The 19,119-nt window shown below is 54.7% G+C and overlaps 1 protein-coding gene and 1 long non-coding RNA gene across 2 annotated transcripts; one reads left to right on the forward strand and one right to left on the reverse strand.

Annotated features, from left to right (window-relative positions):
- Positions 1-9,320: 9,320 nt before the first annotated feature.
- Positions 9,321-15,327, forward strand: LOC311439649. The gene is made up of 3 exons (XR_014694879.1): positions 9,321-9,429; positions 11,794-12,021; positions 14,094-15,327. It is a non-coding gene; the product is annotated as an uncharacterized lncRNA (long non-coding RNA).
- Positions 13,653-17,567, reverse strand: LOC311439648 (uncharacterized protein C10orf95 homolog). The gene is made up of 2 exons (XM_084525579.1): positions 17,404-17,567; positions 13,653-14,973 (listed from the first exon to the last, which is right to left on the reverse strand). The coding sequence occupies exons 1-2, from the start codon at positions 17,501-17,503 to the stop codon at positions 14,255-14,257; spliced, it is 819 nt and encodes a 272-aa protein (XP_084381705.1). The 5' UTR covers positions 17,504-17,567; the 3' UTR covers positions 13,653-14,254.
- Positions 17,568-19,119: the final 1,552 nt, after the last annotated feature.

Genomic DNA, 19,119 nt, shown 5'->3' on the forward strand with positions numbered 1-19,119 from the left:
TGATGTCTAGTTAAAATGAATGACATTTCAGAAACAAGACGTGCAACCAGACAGTAAAACCCCTCAGCCCGCCTCACTGCTATTTTCATGAGCTCCCCATGTCTGAATTGAGAAACGGCAGGCTGATATACAGAAATACACCTGGAATACCAGCTGGCTTTCAGAAAACAAACATGCTTGTTCTGGTAGAATGATTCAGTAAGCAGGCAAAGCCAAAATTCTGCTTGTACTTACGGCTTGCTTTTGTATTAATCTGGAGACTCTCAGCTTTGTCACTGATACCAACGTGTCAACAAGGTTTGTGGAACAGTCTGTGAAGGGGCTGCTTCCTCCCACAGAGGCCCTGAGTCCCCTCACACGTACAAAAAGCTATGGATCACGATACACCTCATCCATCTGCCTGTTCCAGGAAGGCTGGTGTTCAGATAGCAATGCAGAGCAAAAAACGCTGGAGGTGTTATGCAGGGGAATACCAGCAGAAACCATTAATGGAGCAAGGGCTAGAAGAGCAGCCAAGAACATAACTGAAACAAGGTGAAACCTCGATAGGGGAGGTGTTTACAGCGTGAAGCCTGTGCTCTGATAAGGCCACAGCATGAACAAATCATCGATAGAGCTTTGCTCTGATAACAGCAGGACAGTAACAAGGTTGTGTCATCCTGTATGTGCCTGTGCTCTTCTTGCTGTCCCGGGGGGACAGACAGCTGTGGCCCCGAGGATACTGAAAGTGAGACAAAAAAAATGGGCAAGCTTGTCTGAGACTGATGGAGAAAGCAGCAAGATTCTTAGTAGGATTAAAAAAAAAAAAAAAAAATCACTGCAGGAAATATTAGACCTGTCCAAAAACTGGTTCAAATCTGATCAAAAGCCAGGCTTAGGCTGCTCAAGAGGAACCCAAAAGCAGCAGCAGCAAGGATTTGACAGCCAACATCTCATCATACCCTTCCTAAAGATTAAGGTTATATTGTTATACGAATTTCTTACAGGCACAGGGCAGCAAGTGCAGCACACTCACCTTCCTTGTGTTATGTCTCCCTGCACTCCCCCAGTCCAGCACTCCAAGTTTCCCCTCTCTGCTGGCCCGTATCACAGAAAGCTGTGATGAGTCACGGGCTTTCCTCGGATCTAAAGCCAAATCCCTGCCAGAAATGCACAAAACTGGGCAGCACACAGGGTTGCCTGGAACACTTTCTACCTAAGAAAAGTCTGGTATTACTACCAAGCACTCCTCTGAACTCCCTCCAAGGGGTTCCCAGCTTTCCTGAAGAAAAAAGCACAAAAAAGCAGCATTCCCCCTGTGGCACGACTGGCACTGCATGGAGCAGAAGCATACCCAGAGGATAAATTCCTGCTCATACATCTAGGACTTTTCTCCCTCACTACACCTGTGGTTTACTGCAACCTGCAGACTATTTCTTGCAGAGCTGGTGGTGAGAGATCGATCTCCTTCTCACCGTCACGCAGCTGATGGCTTCAACTTACCAGAAGGAGCTGTACGAAGGATTGCAGTTTTTCCCAAGACTGTTTCTCCTATTTGTCAAGATAACTTGTAATGCTAAGTATGTTCTCCAGTGCTTATCGTCCCTCTCAAGCTCACAACAATTTCACAAACATTCCCTGCAAATGCAGTAAGCACGCCCCTCATTTCATTATATAAGCTCATTGTGAAAACATTGAATGCCCTTGGACATCGGACAGGCTCCTGTAAAACTTGTACTAATAAATCTTTTCCTTCTGGTAACAAGCCTGTAATAGCTTACCTGAGCACAAGCGGGCACAGCATGGGTACAGGTGGCCAGGAACTGGTGCAGTTCAGGCAAAAATTGCTTCAAAATCTGTTTCAGTCTTGCAGGCTGCCCCTGAAGGTACACAGACACATCTCAAAAAGGCAAATACACCTTGCAAAGTTGTTTTCTGTAGGGTTACATTGTGTTGATTTCTGAACTTTGAAAGTGGTTTGAGGTACACCTGCTAGCTGGAGTCTCATTCAGTGGAAGTTACATGTAAAAATGAAGGCCAATGTGTGTAAATATGAAGACCTCTTGGCAATCAGGCAGCTAAATGCAGCACAGCACTACAGCTGGCTGCAAGCGTGTCTCCCAGCCCTCTGACCTGTGCTTGGGAGAGCTGTCAGTGCCCATGCCTCAAGCCACTTCTCCACAAGGACCTTCAGGTGCACTGCCTCAGGCAGGTAAAACACCTCTTGGATAATTCTCACTTGCTTTTTTACTAAAAAATTCCCACTTCCAGTATTCCCAGCTCAATTCGGAGAGATAATTGGGGTCCCCCCCATGCTCTATTTTGTGTTTTTGTCTCTGAGAATGCCCCCTCCACTACAGCCTCCTACTTCCAACCAAACCTGCCTCTTTCCAGCTTCACAGCAGCACCAGACAGCTCTCCTGGGGCACCCACAGCTGCTTTTCCTTGGTAGCTTATCTGCCACTTGACGAGCTGTTGTCTCTGCTATTACACAAACAGCCTGTTCTGATCCACACAGCAAACCCTGAGCTGAGGCGAGCTGCTGTAACACAAAATAAACCTTGGGAAGGGCGTGTGTGACCCTCTATAACCCTGCGTTGACATTTTAATCCTTAGAAGCTCCGACTCTAGGTACAAGGTTGGTATTCCCAGCAGCCTAGTTGAGTTTGGTTATCAGAGCGTCTTCGGTCATGAAACTGTTTGGAACTCAGCGAGGCATCGGGTGATAGCCCCGGTTTACAATTATCTTGTTTAATTATTAACGTAGCTCTTCTGTAACAAGAGAATTAAGTCATAGAGGATTTTACTCAAAAGTTTTATTTTCACATAACAGCTTTGAATAAGTTTTTTTATTATGTGAGGAATGACACTGCGTGAACTCACCTGGAAAGCATTTCCCGTGTTAAAACAGAAAATATTGGGATTGAGTCATACAACGCATGGCATTCAGCCCCATTAAATGGCCCACAAAGGGTAAGAAATGGTTCTTTCATATTATTCTCACACTCGGCTCAGCTGGGCCAAACGACTTCTCTTTAATTCCTTCTCACAGCGAGGAGCAGCTCATAAAGATAAGGCTGCAATCAGCTCCATGGTGCCACCCGCACCCCTTCCAGCGCAGCCCTAGCAGACAGGTCACTGCCCTCTGCCGCTGCCTCGCCTCTCCTGGCCCAGCACCAGCTGCACCCTCACCCAATTCCATCGAAGTGGGCTCACACAGCTCGCTGCTGACACTTTGCTAACCCAGGCTGCTTGAACTGAAGCGAGGGCGAGTGCAGAACCAAAGATCTCCCTGCGTTTCCCTGCCAATAGCTCCGGCTCACGCGTGCTTTAATTCGGCTGAGTCTAAGTTCACCTCACCTTCAGGTGGGCTGGTGCCAGCAGCAATATTTATCTGTCTGTGCTCCCTCTCCCTGCAGCCAGCCCCAGGACAGAACAGGGCGCACACTCGCAGTGCGTGCTGGCACTTCTGCCCATACTTCTGTCCTCGGTGAGCAGCTGTGGCCCTTGAGAGGCAAGGAAACAAAGCCATTTTCTTGCCACTCAAGGTACTGCTTGCTCTCAGACACTCAAAGCTTGATTGCTTCAGTTTCAGTAACATTCTGTGCCAGTTAGCACTGTAGGCAAGGCTGGCTGTGCTAGGCACTGGGCAAGCAGTGGCCTTTTGCTTTTCTCTTGGCCTGAGGCTTCGGTGGCAGCGTGATGGCACAGGTGGCACTGCTGTGACATCCCACCCAGTCCTAGCCGTGCTAGGATCTGCACCAAACCACACAGCCCTACAGCAAGCAGACTGCAAGCTGGAAGTAACCCAGAGGCTGCAAAAAACAAAGGGTCAGGTCCCTGACCTGCCGCGCTACAGGGCTGCAGGAACATGAGCTGGAGAGGGAAGGCAAAAAATGCTGCTGGAACAGGGCTGAAATCTGCAGGAATGGCTTTTTTTCCCAGCAGCAAAAAGCACCAAATCCCAACTTTTTCAGGAGAAAAAAAAAAAAAAATCTGAAATAATTAATTACTGTACCCCACATTCTGAAAAGAAAACTTGTACTATACCAGAGGGCATTTTAATTCCTCCTGATATCCATAACAGGAACTAATGTTTAGGATTTCAGCCAGACAAATAAGAAACAAACAAACAAAAAAAAAAACAAAAACAAACAAACAAACAAACAAACAAAAAAAAAAAAAAAAAAAAAAAAAAAAAAACAAGGGGAAAAAAGCAGTGCCAGTGGTTAACTGATAAAACAAACTATCTGGAAAAATGTTGCTCATTTTCTGATGTCTTCGGATCTGTCTTGTTGAAAATATGTTCTCGAGCATAAATCATGGTTAATTTCAAGAGAAACATGAAGAAAATGCACGGCCTGTGAGAGCTGGGAGGTCAGCCCGTGCAATCCAAGGGTCTCTGCCTGTGGAAGTGAACTCCAGGACGAGAAATAGGGGTTTATTTTGCATCTGCGTGCACGCTGCACAGCACAGAGCTCGGACAGCTGGCTGCCAGCCCCACACGGGGGCCCTACACGCTGTTATCCTGCACTGCAGCAGCTTTCTGCAGTTTTTCTGCAGCCTGACACGACCCACGGACCAGATGAGGCCCCCTCAGCACTTCCCACTTCTGGGGGTCCCACTTAGACCATCACGCCCATCAATACCAGGTCATTTTGGGCAGAAAAGGAATAACTTTGCCTCTCCTTTCCTGCTCAGTGACACCTTGCCAATGCATCAACGTTCACCCTTTGGGACCACCACGGTCTCGCAAAGTGCCTCTGCAAAATCCTTTTACCACAGGAAGATCCTCGCCTTGCTGGTGCAGGCCAACAGCCATTTGTAGATGTGCTCAAAGGCAGGAGCAGGGATCCCAAAGAGGAAGCTTTCAAAAGGCACAAATTGATTTTCATTTTCTTGTCCCAAATTTACCTGCAGTGACCCAACACAACCAGGTATTGATCGGGTTTCCTCGCCAGAAAAGGGAGGGGAGTTTAACACTGCTAAGAGAAAGCAGTTCAACTGCAGAGTGTCTTTGCAAAGGTAGCAGCTCTTAGGATTTATTTCCATGCAACGAGACGCCGTGATGCTAATCCTGAGGGTTCGGCGTACAAGAAGCAGCCTGGGAAGCTCCTGACCTCCTGTTCCCAATTACAGTCTCCTGCAATGTAGATCAGAGGACAACTTCTTAATCTGGGCTGAAATTGAAAGCTTCGGTTTTCCGAGGGAAATAAATATGATTATCCCGCCTGATATGATATAAAGCAAATCAGATTTCGGGTTCCTTTTGAACTCCTCCACGAGCCGGTGCTGACGGAGCAGTAAAGCTGAAGGGCCCCTCCTGCTGCGGGAGCACAGCCTCCAAAGCTGCCTTTTCCTTCCCTTGCCTTTGCTTTATCAGCACGCCAAGCAATATCTGCACGGGCTCTCTTATCCTAACGAGTTCACGCAGTTTTCCCCACACCCAGTGCACACCAGGTGCTTGTCCCAGCGCTGAGGGCAGGGGCAGGCTCCGAGGGGAGCGTTTCCATCCCCTGCTGTCAGCAGGGCAGGGCAGGGAGATGACTCAGAGCGAACCTGCTGAAAGCAAACACCTCACACACCTCGAGGTACGGGAAGGAAAATGGAAATGCCAAACTTCCACGGCCTGGGACAGCGCCTGGTGGGGCACTGGGCTGCCCCGAAAACACGCTCAGGATGAATCAAGCTCAAGCTTGCTAATACGGGCTCATATATGGGATCTGGAGATGTGTCTCAGCGTGCTCAGGCTTAAAAGCCCTGTGAGGGGTGGAAGGAGAATCACAGCTGGTCCTACAGTGAAAGGGATGCCCATTTCTCAGCAGGAGGCAGCCTTCCTGGGGCAAGTGCTGTGCCACTGCAGCTCCCGAGGGCTCAGGGAACAGGGCACAGCCCCAGTTTGCCTCTTTCTGCTGTGCAAATTTGCTCAGGCAGCAGCAGAGCTTGGGCAAAACATAATTAAAGTGATAAGAAAAAAATATATATATTGGTCACACAGAGGGTAAATGCTAATTCTGCAAAGTTCTCAGCTCTCTCCAGGTAACCCAGCCCCTGGCAGACCCATCAGCATCCCCAGCTGCGTGGCTGGAGTCTGACAGCAACAGCAGGAGCATGCAGCCCTCTAGTGCCTGCTCCCAGCCACGCTTCTCGTGTCCCCACAGAGCCACCACTGCTCCACGGCCCCCGTGTCCTCCCTTCTGTCCTACCCTGCTGCTCCTGGAGGGTTTCTGAAGGTTTCTGAAGGGCCCAGGGCACGGCACGGGGAGGGAAGCAGCAGGGTGGTGCAGGGGGGCTGCCTGCAGTGTCCTTTATCAGCTGGCAGCGGGTGCCTGCAACGTGCCCTTCCCATCACTGCCAGATCCTAAAGAGCCCAGACCCCATCCCTAATGCCCTTGGGCTGCTAATGCCTGTCCCTACTGCAGCCCCTGGGCACAGAACACAGGGTTGGCTGTAAGGAGACCTCTGAAATGAGAGTCTGATGTGGCTGGAGGGTTGCACATCTTTCTTTAACACATAAATTTCTCCTCACTTGCTGCTTGTTGCCCCACGGGGTACCTGAGACATCCCACGGGGCTGAGGGACATCAGAAGACCCCAGCAGACCACAGCCCATCCCAAGGGTTGCCACCCCATGGGCTGCTCCCCCCGTGCCCCCTCCTGCAGCAGACCTGCCCGGGGAGCTCTGGAGGCCCACGCTCGCAGCGTTTTCCTTCCCCACGCGGGTGATTCAGCTCGCTTTCCTCTCCAAACAGTGGGTGGACCCCGGCTGGATTTCCGGGAGCGACGCCGCGCCGATTCCCAGCCTGGGGATTTGCAGCCCTGCACCTCGCAGCACCTGCATGATGCAGTCCCCGCACCCCTGCGCGATGCTGACAGGGGTACAGAGGGCGACGAGCCCCCTGCCAGCCCCGATTCGGGTGGCAGGGTGTGGGTGCGATGCTGTGCTCCCCAGTGTAGGAGCGCCCGCTGCCCACCCTACACTTGGCAGAAGCCTCCTGGCACGTGTAACGTGGCCCCAAACCCAACTGGGGGCAGGAAGCCCAACGTGGGGGTGATTGGGGTGAGGGATCCCCTTGTGCCCCATGTCCCAGAGGCAAAACCCTCTAGGATTTGCCGCTAGAGGGGGGTGCAGGAGCTTGGAGCTGCTGCATGGGGCGAGTCCCACATCTGGACCTGTCCCAGGCCCCATCCTGCTCCGGCCACGCACACGAGGCTGGCAGGAGCATGGCTTTGACCATCGGGGGGTTTACATTTCGGGGAAACACCAGCCCTGGGCGCAGAGCGTGGGGAAGCAGCAGCACGATGGCGCAATCCCTCCCAGCACCAGCTGGGCTTTTTTGGGGCCGCAGCAAGGGGGCTGGAGGTGGGGGTTCACCAAGCTCACCCTGCTCCCCAAGACATTTCTGGGGGCGAGCCCACCTCGCAGGCTGTCACCCCAAGTCCTATCATTAACCCAAAGCCACCCCTGGGCCGGGAGGCTCCTTTTGGGACGCATCCCCCTGGGGTTCCCAGGGTCCCCTCTCGGTGCCGTTTTCTCTCCAAGCAGCACCTTCCCCCCGCTCTCCGCACGCCTTCGCTCTCGCTTCTGCTTCTTTGGCCACCAGGAAACCTTCCTGCCGTGCAATGGACACCCACCAGGGATGCTGGCAGATGATGCTGAGCGTGACCGTCCCCGGAGAGGGCTCGGGGGGGACCCTGCCCAGACACGGAGCTCTCTGAGGAGTGACTCAGCCCTGCGGTTTTCCCCCAGTTCATCCCCGATTGTTCCTTTTTTTTCCTTTTCCTCCCCGCTGCAAGGGGCACGGGGAGGGCTGCCGGTATGTGTGGAGCGGGGCTGGAGGGGAAACAGGAACCTTGAGGGGAAAAACAACCCGAGAAACTCCCTTCCCCCCGCCCTGCCCTGCTTCCTCCGGTGCTGCAGGCATGCGGGGACGGCTCCGTGGCTCCAAAGTCCCCTCTGTGTCCCCTGTTTGTCTCCGTTTCTCCCCACTCCTGGGCATTCAGGAAACATCACTCAGCTTTTATCCATGTGGCCATGGGGAAAAAGGTCCCAAAGGATGGGGAAATCTGTCACGGGGCAAAATCAGCTCGCCAGGCAGCCGTCTGTGAGCAGCGGGCTGCAAATCAGGCACCTGCTGAGTCCAAACTGCATCCCTCACCCCAAAGGGCAGGATGAAAAATGCATTTTCCCCTCCGTGGGATTCTCTGGTGTCTGCTTTGGGGCTGAGCTGCCATCCCACCAGGGGTTTTGGCTGGCCTCAGGAGGAGGGAGCAGGTCTTGGGTCTTGTCCCCCTGCACAATGCCCGCCTCGACCTGCTGCAGGCTGCCTTCGCTCGGGAAATGGGAGAAATTGAGGTTCACAAAGTTCCCATCCAGCCTTATCCCCGCTGTGAAGGAGGCGTGGGGCTGAGACCACGCAGAGCCGGGGCTCTGAGACCACATCGGGTCCCCAAATCATTGCTGCTGGCCGCTTCGGGCACCGCATGATAAACCCGTGGGCTGCAGCGCGAGTGCTCATCACGCGCTCGGGGCGCAGATAAACCAGCTCGGTAATCTCATCCCCACAGCCTTCCGGGCACTTCCTACCCCCAAAAACACCCGACAGCCCCCAGAAGATGAAAACACCAGGCAGATATTAGCTAAACACCCGTGTGGCTCCGCGGGCAGCAGCAGGGCATGCCCCTCATGCCCCCAGCCTCTCCTTCCCAACCCGCGGGCGGAGGGGAGCCCCGGGGGACCTGACGTCAGTTCTGAGCAGAACAATGCTTGGGCACGGGGCGGCCAGAGGGGGACAGGACAGGAACAGGACGCCGGGCAACGTGACAGGGTGGAAAAGCCACCCCGCCAGGCCCGTGTGCTCGCCCTGCCTGGGCACCTGCCTGGCTGTGGTGCTTTACACGTCCTGGAGAGGTGCTGAGGGGATGCTGCGGGGTTAAAAGCGCAGGGATCCGCAGGCTGAGGACGGACACCGCTCGTCACAGGTGTGGGTGACGTGGATATCAGCCCCAGCACCGCCACTGCTCACAGAGGAGCTGTGTTAGCAGGAGCAGGAGGTGGCTGGGCATCGCCAGGAGGCACCCGAGTCCCAGGGGGATTTCTCATCCCCAAAGGCAGAGGCTGAGCCTCCCCTGAGCCGTGCTGGGCAGGAGAAGCCCCCCAAAACTCAGCACGACGCAGCGAGCTCCTGGAGGCTCCTGGGGGCCCCCATCCTGGGACCCCCTTCCCGGGGGGGGCCGCGAGCTCCCGGAGGCTGCGTCCCTGGCACGGGGATGCCGGTCGCTCCCTCCCACGGCTTCCCCTTTTCTCAGAAAGCCTGGAAACCAAAGGTGAAAGAAGTGGGTGGAAACCCTGCACGCCACCGTCCAGGAAGAGAAGTGAGTAAGTCGGCGGCGATATTTAGAGTGCCTCCGCTCGCAGTCGGCACAGACGGAGCCGGGGCAGGAGCTGAGGGTGAGTGCGGGGTCCTTGCTGGGGCCGGGGGGTGTCGGTGTGGCCGGGTGAGGGGGGTTCCCCTGCTGCTGCTGTCCCCAGGGAGCCAAAGCATGGATGTGCTGAGGTTTCACCGCCGGGCACAGCCCCACGGGTGTGAGCATCTCCAGCCCAGCCTCGGTTTTATCGGTATTTTTTTGGGTGAGCTGCGAAAGCGGACCCGTCCCGCTGATATTTTCACTCGGGATGGGGGCTGCGTGTAACTATTTCTGCAGGCTTCCTGGGAAGACAAAGCCAGGCAGGCTGGATGAACGCCCACGCGACACCGCTGCCCGGCCCTGGGCTAATCAGTAGCTCCCGTGCTAATTAGCTGGCGGTGCCAAAACCGGGGCGTTGCTTCTTCCTCAGCCCCGCAGAGCAATAAACCTTGCAAGCCAGGGGAAACAGCCGGAGCCTGGAGTTTGCATCTCAGCCCCTGCAGGCTTCCCATTTCGCCCAGGTCAGACTGCCCCGGGACCTTCAGGAGATGGGCACCCAGGGGCAGGACCCCAAAAAGAGCTTTCCTGGAGCTGGCCCTGCTCCATCCGGGCGTGCAGGGGGACAGGGCACAGCAGGGCATGTGCCAGGCTGCCCCTGCACCCGTCACCTCCCCAGGGCCACGAGAAAAAGGGAAGGGGACACCGCTCCGGGCACCACGGGGGCATTGGGGTTAACCCCTCTGCTTGAGGCTCTTCCCCTTTCTGAGAAGAGCAGGATGTGGAGGAAGGCTGGGGAAGGCTTTTCCTTTTGGTTCCTGGAAGCTGAGCTGCTTGGGGTGGCCAAGGGCTGAGGGCGGGTGGCCGGCACTTTGGGTAGCAGCATCCTGCAGCCCTTTGGGGGAAACACATCGGAGAGGAGTTTTACAGCATGGGAATGAAAGCAGAAATGGTTTCAACATATTTAAACAGCCAGAAGGTGGCCAAAGAGCCCCTGGACACACCCCAAAACCCCCAGTCCCTACCTGGGGCTGAATACCAGCACCCCCCAGCCGGACCCCAACAGCCTGCTGCAGCCGTAGCATCCCTGGGGGAGAGGAGGGGGAAATCACCCCACTTTTCTCAGCTTGGGGGGGTCTCAGGGCTATCGAAACCTCTCCACCAAGCCGCAGCAGCCTGAAAAATAGCACAGCAGGGTCCCTGAGCCCACCTCTCCCTCCCCAGCATGGTGAGCTCAGTGGGAGCAGGGGAGGCACAGCGGGGTCGCGCTGCCCCGGCTGAACCCGGCTCCCCGTGGACAGACAAAAATAGAGCCCCAGGCTGGCTGTTGAGCAACCGTGGAGCTGGCTCCCGGCGCAGACATTTGCTGGGTATTTCCCCCACCAAAATCTTTGTCGGGGCTCCAAAGCGCGCCTGTCATTTCCCGGCTCTCTGCTGATCCTCCAGAGCCGGGGGCTCGTCCCCGGCGCGCAGCCCCCTGCCAGCTGCGCTCTCTCCCCGGCCACCCCACGCTGCTGCTGCCGTCACAGCCCTGGCAAAGCACTGCTGAGCCAAAAAAACGCCTCCCTGTGCGTGTCAGCTGCCAGCCCAGCCTCCTGGTTTGGTTGAAAATGAGCAGCTCACGGGGGTCCCCACCTGCCCCACGCTTTTCCTCTTTGCTCCCAAAGCAGGCGTAGGGCTGGCAGGGAGCAAAGGGCGCACGCTGGGTGCACCAGGATGTCCCAGCCCAGCCCCAACCCTTCCCATCTGCTGCATCTGAGCTGGCTGGAAGGCACCTGGCTGCCTGGAAAATGCCTTTCACTGCTTCATTTCCAGCTGCGGAGTTGCCCTGGGGGCTCTCGCAGCCCCAGGCGGGCACAACACGTCTCCATCCAGCAGCCCGTGCATCCTAGCTCAAGGGGGTTCAGCAAGCACTGGTTTGGGGACGAGAGCACCGAGCAGTCCCCCCAGTGCTGCCCCTGCCCTGCTGTGCCTTTTGAGAGAGGGACAAGCAGAGGAAGAGCAGCTTACACCGAGGATGCGCTGCATTACCACCTGCGCGCAATGCAGGCGGGACTCCTCAGGCACCTGCATATAACCACTATATCTGGAAGGAGCAGCATTTCTCTCCCAGCTCCAGCAGGTTACAGAGCTCAGGGCCGGCACGAAACTCCGCAGCAGCTCCAAGTGACAGGGTGACACGTGGAAGCGTTGGGAAAAAAAAAATATAATAATAATCCAGCAGGCAGCTTGAGCAGCGCTTCCAAATAAAGCCACAGCTGCGTGCGCTGCATCTGGGGCAGAGCAGGAGGTGCCAGAGCCCTCTCCTCACTCTCCCAGCTGCAAAATGTGTGTCAGCTCGCTGCCTGCTCTGTGTCATCATCACCACCACCGCCGCCGTGAGCTCTTTTCTATTTTTTCCTCCCCGCAGATGGAGACGCAGCCGGGTGGGCCGACGGGAAGGCAGCGCGCGCTGGCTGCTTGGCTCTGAGAACTGAATTCCATAGGCGTTAGAGCACCCCCAAATGCCCTATGGATTCAGTTCTGCAGCTGGGCAGCACATAAGCCTCGAACCTCCAAGAAGAGAGCAGCCCAGGGCTGTGCCTGCAGGGAACCTGCGAGTCTTTGCTCCTACGTGGGGATCCGAGTAGGGATGGAGGTGAGTTACGGCCACCTGGGCATGATTTACACGGTGGGTGCTTCCCCAGAAGGCAAAAAGAGCCCAACTGCAAAGCATTTCTTCCATCTGGGAGCAGAATGGCCCTTTGGAAAATACATCGCTGCCTCCTGATGATCGTAAACCCATGCTAAAAATACCCGTTGGTTGTCAGAACAAGGGCCTGGGTGTGCCCAGCAATCTCCTGTACAGAGTCCGGGCAGCAAAACCAAACAAGACTCAGGAGAAGATAAACAGAAGGGGCTGGGTAAAGCCTCGGGCTGTGCCTGCTCCCTCCCGGCCAGCCCCAGAGGTGTCCCCAGCAGGACAGGACAGGCTGGGGGAGCTGGGGCAGGCAGGGCTGCTGGCAGGCACCTGGGGAACCCGGCAGAGTTATTTCAGGGAAAGCTTTGTGCAGACAATTGGCTCTTCCCACCCATCCTTCATACGCCTCTGAGAGATTTTGGCTGCCCACATCAGCTTTCAGAGATGGTATCCATTACAACAGGGTGCAAAAGGTGCAAAACTGGTACCAGGCGTGCCTGGAATAGTGACGTTTAGGATGAATTACACAAGTTCTGGCAATTTATGCAGCATCCGATCACCACCAGAAAGCAAACCCCACCTTCCCCTTTATCAGCCCTACCTGCACCAGCTACAGAGGATATGGAAAAAAAAAAATCCACATATGGGAGAAAATCCACCTGAGTGCTGCATCACCCACAAGGATCTAACACAAACTTTGCCCCTAGGAGCTGCTGGTGGAGGGACAGCAGACATCTCACCATCATTGCTCTGTCTGCATGTATAGGATGCTCTGGGGATGCTCAAGGGAGAGCAAAGAGCTAAGAACTGCTCTTTTCTTACTCTGGTAATCAGGGCAGGCCCGACGGGCTGCCAGTCACTGAGCAGAGCCCAGCCAGGCAGCAGCAGCTCGGTCTGAGGTTTCTGCAGCACTTTTTTTTCTGGTTCAGGCCTCTCGCTGCTTTATCTAGCAGCAGAGCTCACCCGTTTCGAAGAAACCGATTGGGGAAGGGGAAATCCAGATAGCTGCTGAGCTGGTCTGGCAGTTGCTTCAGCAAGCAGAGCTGGTGCATTACACAAAGGCACCCGCTCGCTTTTCCCTTGCAGCAGCTCAGAGCCACCGAGGGTCCCCCAGGCTCCCTCCTTTGCCATGCTGATGGTGAGCAAAAGCTGAATCTCAGAGCAGCCTGGACAGCACATCAAACACAGAAATTAAGTTGTGAGGATGTATGAGCTGGGGGCTACATTTCCATGGCACCCCACTGGGGATGGGGGCTCAGTTACGAGCCAGCAAAATTAGGAGCCAGCTGAAGGGATGAGCTGCAGTGAAGTCAGGAGCTCGAAAGGTGCCAGGACAGGCTGCAGGTTGTTTGCAGCTGACTGCTGTCAGGTAGCTAAAAAGCAGAAATGTAACAATTTGCATTTTTTTTTTATTGTTTATTTATAATCATCTAAAAGGTACAGAAGTTCACAAGGAAGTCAGACTCAGCCCCAGCCCCTCACACCCCTCGGGGTTTCCAGCACAGCTCAGGCCCCCTCCCAGGGGACCCATCCGTGGAGGCGCTGCAGCTCCGGGAGCCTCACCAGCAATTTCAGCAAGGACACAGGGCCAGGAGACACAAGCAGCAGGTCACCAAGTGTCAGGGGATGGGGACACCCGGATCTTCCGCCAGCGTGTAGGGAAGTGCTGCAGGGAGGTGTCACACCGTAGGCACAGTGGTGTGGCCATAAACCAGTGACAAGATGTGCAGGTGATTGCTCTTCACAGCGCCTAAGAGCTGCTCTCTCCCCTCCAAACCCACACTGCCTCCATCTGGGAGGAAATCCAGACTCCATCTCCTCAGACGAGTGCCAGGAAGGGACCCGGCTTCCAGGAACCTCCCCGGGACAGGGTGGGAAGAGGCCCAGCTTCTAGGCGAGGGCTGCTGCCTGGGAATCCCCTCAGCAGACCGTGACCACTCACCCAAACCAGTGGGAAGCAAATTCATATCAAAAATGGGACCGAAGAGCCGGCCCGACAGGGAGTCAAGTGCCGGGTGGTTGTTTCACAGGACGGGCATCGTGTGCCAGACGGGGTGAAGCTGCCACAAGCTCGTGGAGGAGGAGAAGTCGTGAGCCAGTGGGGGCACCCATTGCTCGTGGTGCTTCCCAGCTGCTGCCAGCTGGCTCCTGGAGGGCTCCGGAGCATCTGTCCCTGTGCTGAGAGGTCACATCAGTGTCTCAGTTTCTTTTTCTTCTTCCGACCCCGGTCCTCGCCGCTGTCATCTGCCTCGCTGGTAGTCACAGCCCTCTGGACGACCCTTTTTTCCACCGTATATTCCTGCTCTCCTACCTTAGGGTCTCCCTTGACCAGGAACTCCCCTTTGCGGTAGGTTATGGAGATGCTGGTCCGCGGGTAGGTGCCGTAAACCCTCCGGAGATCATCCTTCACGAAGTCCGGCAGCTCTTTCCTCGGCCCAAACACCTTCGCCAGCTTCCCCCACTGGAGCTCCCCTCTCATGGTGAAGCCCTCCGGCCACATCTCTCGATACGGATCCCCCCTCTGGTAGGGATTGTAGCTGGGGTAGGGGCTGTACAGAGGGACGGGGAGCACAGCAGGGAACTGCCAGGTGTAGTAGGGGGGGAAATAGGGCTGGGAGGCACCGTAGAGGTGATGAAACTCCACCTGGCCTCCTGCATAGTCAGGGTATCCGCTCCTATCCACCACGAAGGTGATGGGGCGGCTGTAGAAGTTGTGCATGTGGACGGCAGGGATCATTACGGAGCTGGCGGCCTCTTCTCTCCCCGTCCGTAGGGGCAGGTAGGTGTAGGGGGGCGGTGGGATGACAGGAGGGCAGAGCTCCCGTGGCACGAAGGGAGACTGGTACATGGTGCAGGAGCTGGGCCTCACAGCGGGGACATCCGTCTGGAGCAGCTGCTGAGTGTCAATAGCTGTGAGGACAGGAGGAAGAGAAGTTATTTACACCATTATATGCTCCAGAAGCAGGCTGAATAAGCCTGGATAACCTAGCGCTGTAAGCAAACTCAGCACCAGCCATCACCTAACCCAGCCAGGTCCCAAACGAAGGCACACGGGTGGGAATGAGCTGGCATAAAACCCACAGCGGGCAGGAGAGACGGCCCCAATATCTTTGTAACAGCCCTGCACAACGCCAGGCACCCTTCAGCAGGCTGCCAGCTGCCTCCAAGCACGCTGTCTGCCTTACTCAGCACTGCAAAACCCAGAGGGTATCGTGCATTGGTGGCAGCACGAGGCAGATAAACAGAATAAATTGTCTTTCCTTAGGATTTTCAGTGCATCTTTTGCTCCAGTTCAGCAAAAGAGCTGTGATCCCTCATTTCCATGGATCCTCTGTGTTTCAGGGCGAGTGATCCGTCCCTGGGATGGTGTCCACAGTTCCTGGGACCCTCAGCCTGCTCCTATTTCCAGAGGCTGGTTTTGGGAGACCGCAGCTGGAGCAGAGCCCTGCTAGATGGCACAGGGCTGAGCTAGTGTGCCAAAAAACCTGTGTGGGCATCAAGTCTTTTGTCCACCCCACACAGCAAAATTAGCCGAGTTCTTGGGCCCAGCTGGCACATCAAGCAGGTTATTGCAGACTCCTACCTGGCCTTCTTCATGCCTTGTTCTCCCCACCCCACAAAGAACTAAAAAACAACAAAAAAACCCAAACCCACAGATCTGTTGCGACTTCTCCATAGCAATCCCCAAGGGTACAGGGATGAGTACGGCGCAAGCAGCGTTTTCCCTGAACCAGGAGGGATGAAGTCACGGGCTATTTCCAGTTAATCCCCACATTTTTGAGCAGACTCTGCAGAACCGCTGCCATCTGGCAAAGCTTTGGCAAAGGCCTCCCTTGGGAAACAGCACAGAGTGAGAAAAGCTTCAAGGGTTTCTTTGGAAGTGAGGTGTTATGACCAAAGCTACTCCTTCACGTCACGGTGCCAGCACATCGGGCTAAGGTCTGCCCTCCACAGCCAGTCCCACAAGCTTATCCAGCAACCCCATAGCTGGAAACTGTGCGTGGGAGAGGATTGCAGCAAAAACTTTGTCGTTTCCTTCCCCCCCTACTGCCAACATCAGATCTTGCTCTGGTCAAGGTCTCTGGAAGAGAAAAAAAATAAACCCTCACCCAGGAGAGGCCTCCCAAGGGCTTCTTTTGGGAAGGAGCAGGGGGAGAGGAGGGGAAGGGGCACAGAAAGCACCCAGCACAGCACCAGGCTCTGCTCCCCTGCCACCAGGACTGATTTCAGGCACGGGCTCCTGGCTGCCTGCCTGGAGGGGATGCTGTCGCTCGGCCAGAGGTGCCTGGCAGCGTGGCAGGGATGTGAGGAAAGCACAGCAGCTCCCTACACAGCCGCAAGCTGGGCTCTTCCAGGCCTTCATTTTTATCCAGGGGCACTGATTCCCACACTTGCCTCATCCTGCCAGCGCTCTTTTCTGCATGCAATCAGTTTCCTACAAAGCCACGGTGCATGTGGCAGCAATCAGCTTCCTGCAGGCAGCCAGTACACACCAGCGCCTCCCGATGCTGATTGTCGTTTGATATTTCTGGACAGAAAGCCCAGCGAGGCAGGAGAACCCAGCCTGCACTCCTCAGAGGAGGGGTGAGGCTGTCTGACCCGCTCCCGTGCAGTGCCTGGCAGTGACATGAAAAGGAAAAGGGTTGGTACTGAGAGCAGCCCACCAGGAATGAAAGGGCTTTCCAGAGACACACGGGTACTCGGAAAAAAACTAATGATACCCCCAAAGAGCAGTCAAGCTCATAGCTCTGCTCAGGGACTTGGAGCAGACACCCCCTCCTCCTGCTGCTGGATAACACAGCGGGGCCAGGACAGCTGCACTGCCACAAATAAACACCCCACTTTTCGCCTTCCCCCAGGGCACATTTTTCTTGGCACGCCATAACATTCACAGGCCCAAGGATCCCCTCCATGTTCCAGCACAGCCCGCACCCCGTCCACCCCCAGAAGTTTGTCTGATATCCACCTCCTCCATCCACACCCCCCTCTTCTTCAAACAGGGGATCTCACTATCAGCTGCTCAGGCTTCCAAGCTGGGAGACCCTGGATGAGCCCCTCTCTGTACTCCAGATTGCAGCCTGAGGACACCTGACAGAAGAGACCGACCGCTACAGATTAATCACACCAATAACTCACCTGGAGAATCGATAACCTCATTAACACACCACTCGTAACTCACATTATTTACATCAGTCTGCACACAACCATAAAGCTCCTAATCAAGCTTTCTGACCCACACGGCACTGCCAGTGCATTATAGATGCCTCCCTTCCCTCCCACAGCACCCAGTGCAAGGTTGCTGATCTGATCCCCCCCCCCCCAAATATTTCCAGCCTAGACCTGACGGAGTCCAGCAGCCCCACAGGTTCAGGTCCTCAGGCTCAGCTACCACCTGTAGGTGTCTGCACTCCTGCAGTCCCACCTTCCTTTTTGCTTCCATCCCATTTAATACCTCCTTTTTTTTACTTCTTTCATTTCTGTACCCACTTTTTTTGCCATGCAGATGCCTCCCTTCCTCCAGCCGGTCTCCTCCCAAGTACTCATTCCACCCCTAACTACTTCTTCCTCATTGGTCTCAGTTTTGCTACATCCACAACCAAGTCCGGCACTTCTGATACCGTTCCCTAGGCGATCTCAGCCTTCCATGGCATTACTGATAGGGGCTGAGTAGCCTTGCACAGTTCTGCCCTGCGAGAGCTGCTTCAGCCTCCCCTGCCATTATCTGGTTAAACGCTGTTGACTTTACACCCTCCAAAACAAACCTTTCTGCTGCAGCCTTGGTTCCCCCGCCTAGCTCCGGTTACCTACCAGCACCTCCTTATCAAACAGACAGTTTGCACAGCAGAACAGCATGTTTTACACGCTGTTTTCGTGCTTTTGCACCATCCTGCTCCCTCAACTGCAGGATTACAAGCCTTGTGCCCTTGAAGATTTCTTGGGAGAACCTCCTGCCTTCCTGCAAAGGCCTGAGCTGGTGACACAGCCTGCTCCTCCAGAGGGATTTCATGCTCACAGACGGTCGCCTCCAACTGTTGTCATACACTGGTGACTAATATCACAACAAGACATTTGCACTTGAGTTACGTGTCTTAAGAATACCAAAGAATATGCACCCTACACTGAGGACACGTTGTTAAAAAGCAAGGAAAGCATAGCTCATTTGCACTGGATCCTCCATGGGACCAACAGCCAGATAGAGCAGCAAACAGATTACCCAGAGTTTGGGCTTGTATTACATATCATGCCTTTAGTGTATAAAACTAGCTTCTGTTACACCACCACCACATTTTTGAACACCCACACTGTGTTTCTAGTTTAAGCTCAAGCTTCTGAGCTAAAAATAGCCATGGGAATACTGCTTTTATTGCACCCCTAAGGAAAACAGCCACAGCCTCTGCTGATCTAGGGCTCTATATCATGGGCTCCCCCCCCTTCCAGCTACCTTCTGTTATGGCCTTTCAGCAGCACGGAGAATAGCTTACAAGCAACTTTATTGATTTTTTTTTTTAAACATGGGATTGAAAATGCAACCCTGTGTTTCCACGAACGCAATCGTTCAGAGAAATGTCATTTTTCTAAAACTAAAGTGTTCAAAGCCTAGCACCACACAACAATAACAATTTACATTATCTTTCACAATCAGGAGATGTTACGAAAGTCACCAGCTGGAGCACTCGCATGAATCTCTGCTCCAACCCAGCTGGGCTACTGCACATGGCTCTACCAGAGGAGCAGAGGATGTGCAGGGGTGAGCGAGGCATTGCCTCCAGGGGGATTCAAACCAAACAAAAGTTAGAAACCCTCACTTACATGCTCATACTGAAAGTATTTAAGCTAGCAGCAGTATCATTTTGCCATCACAGCTTTTAAAGTATTGCAACACAAGTCTTTAGTCACGATCAGACAGTCGTCTGGTGTGCTTGTACTCACTTCCTGAGGAAAAACAGCCAAGGCGGTGCCTGTGCTTGGATCGGGAGCAGCAGGATAACCCAACCTCGCAAAGGCAGCTTTCTTCCTGCAGCCGCCTCTCACCAGCACACCCTGACAGGTCAACAG

Source organism: Aythya ferina (assembly GCF_964211825.1).
Source record: "Aythya ferina genome assembly, chromosome: 7".
Lineage (NCBI taxonomy): Eukaryota > Metazoa > Chordata > Aves > Anseriformes > Anatidae > Aythya > Aythya ferina.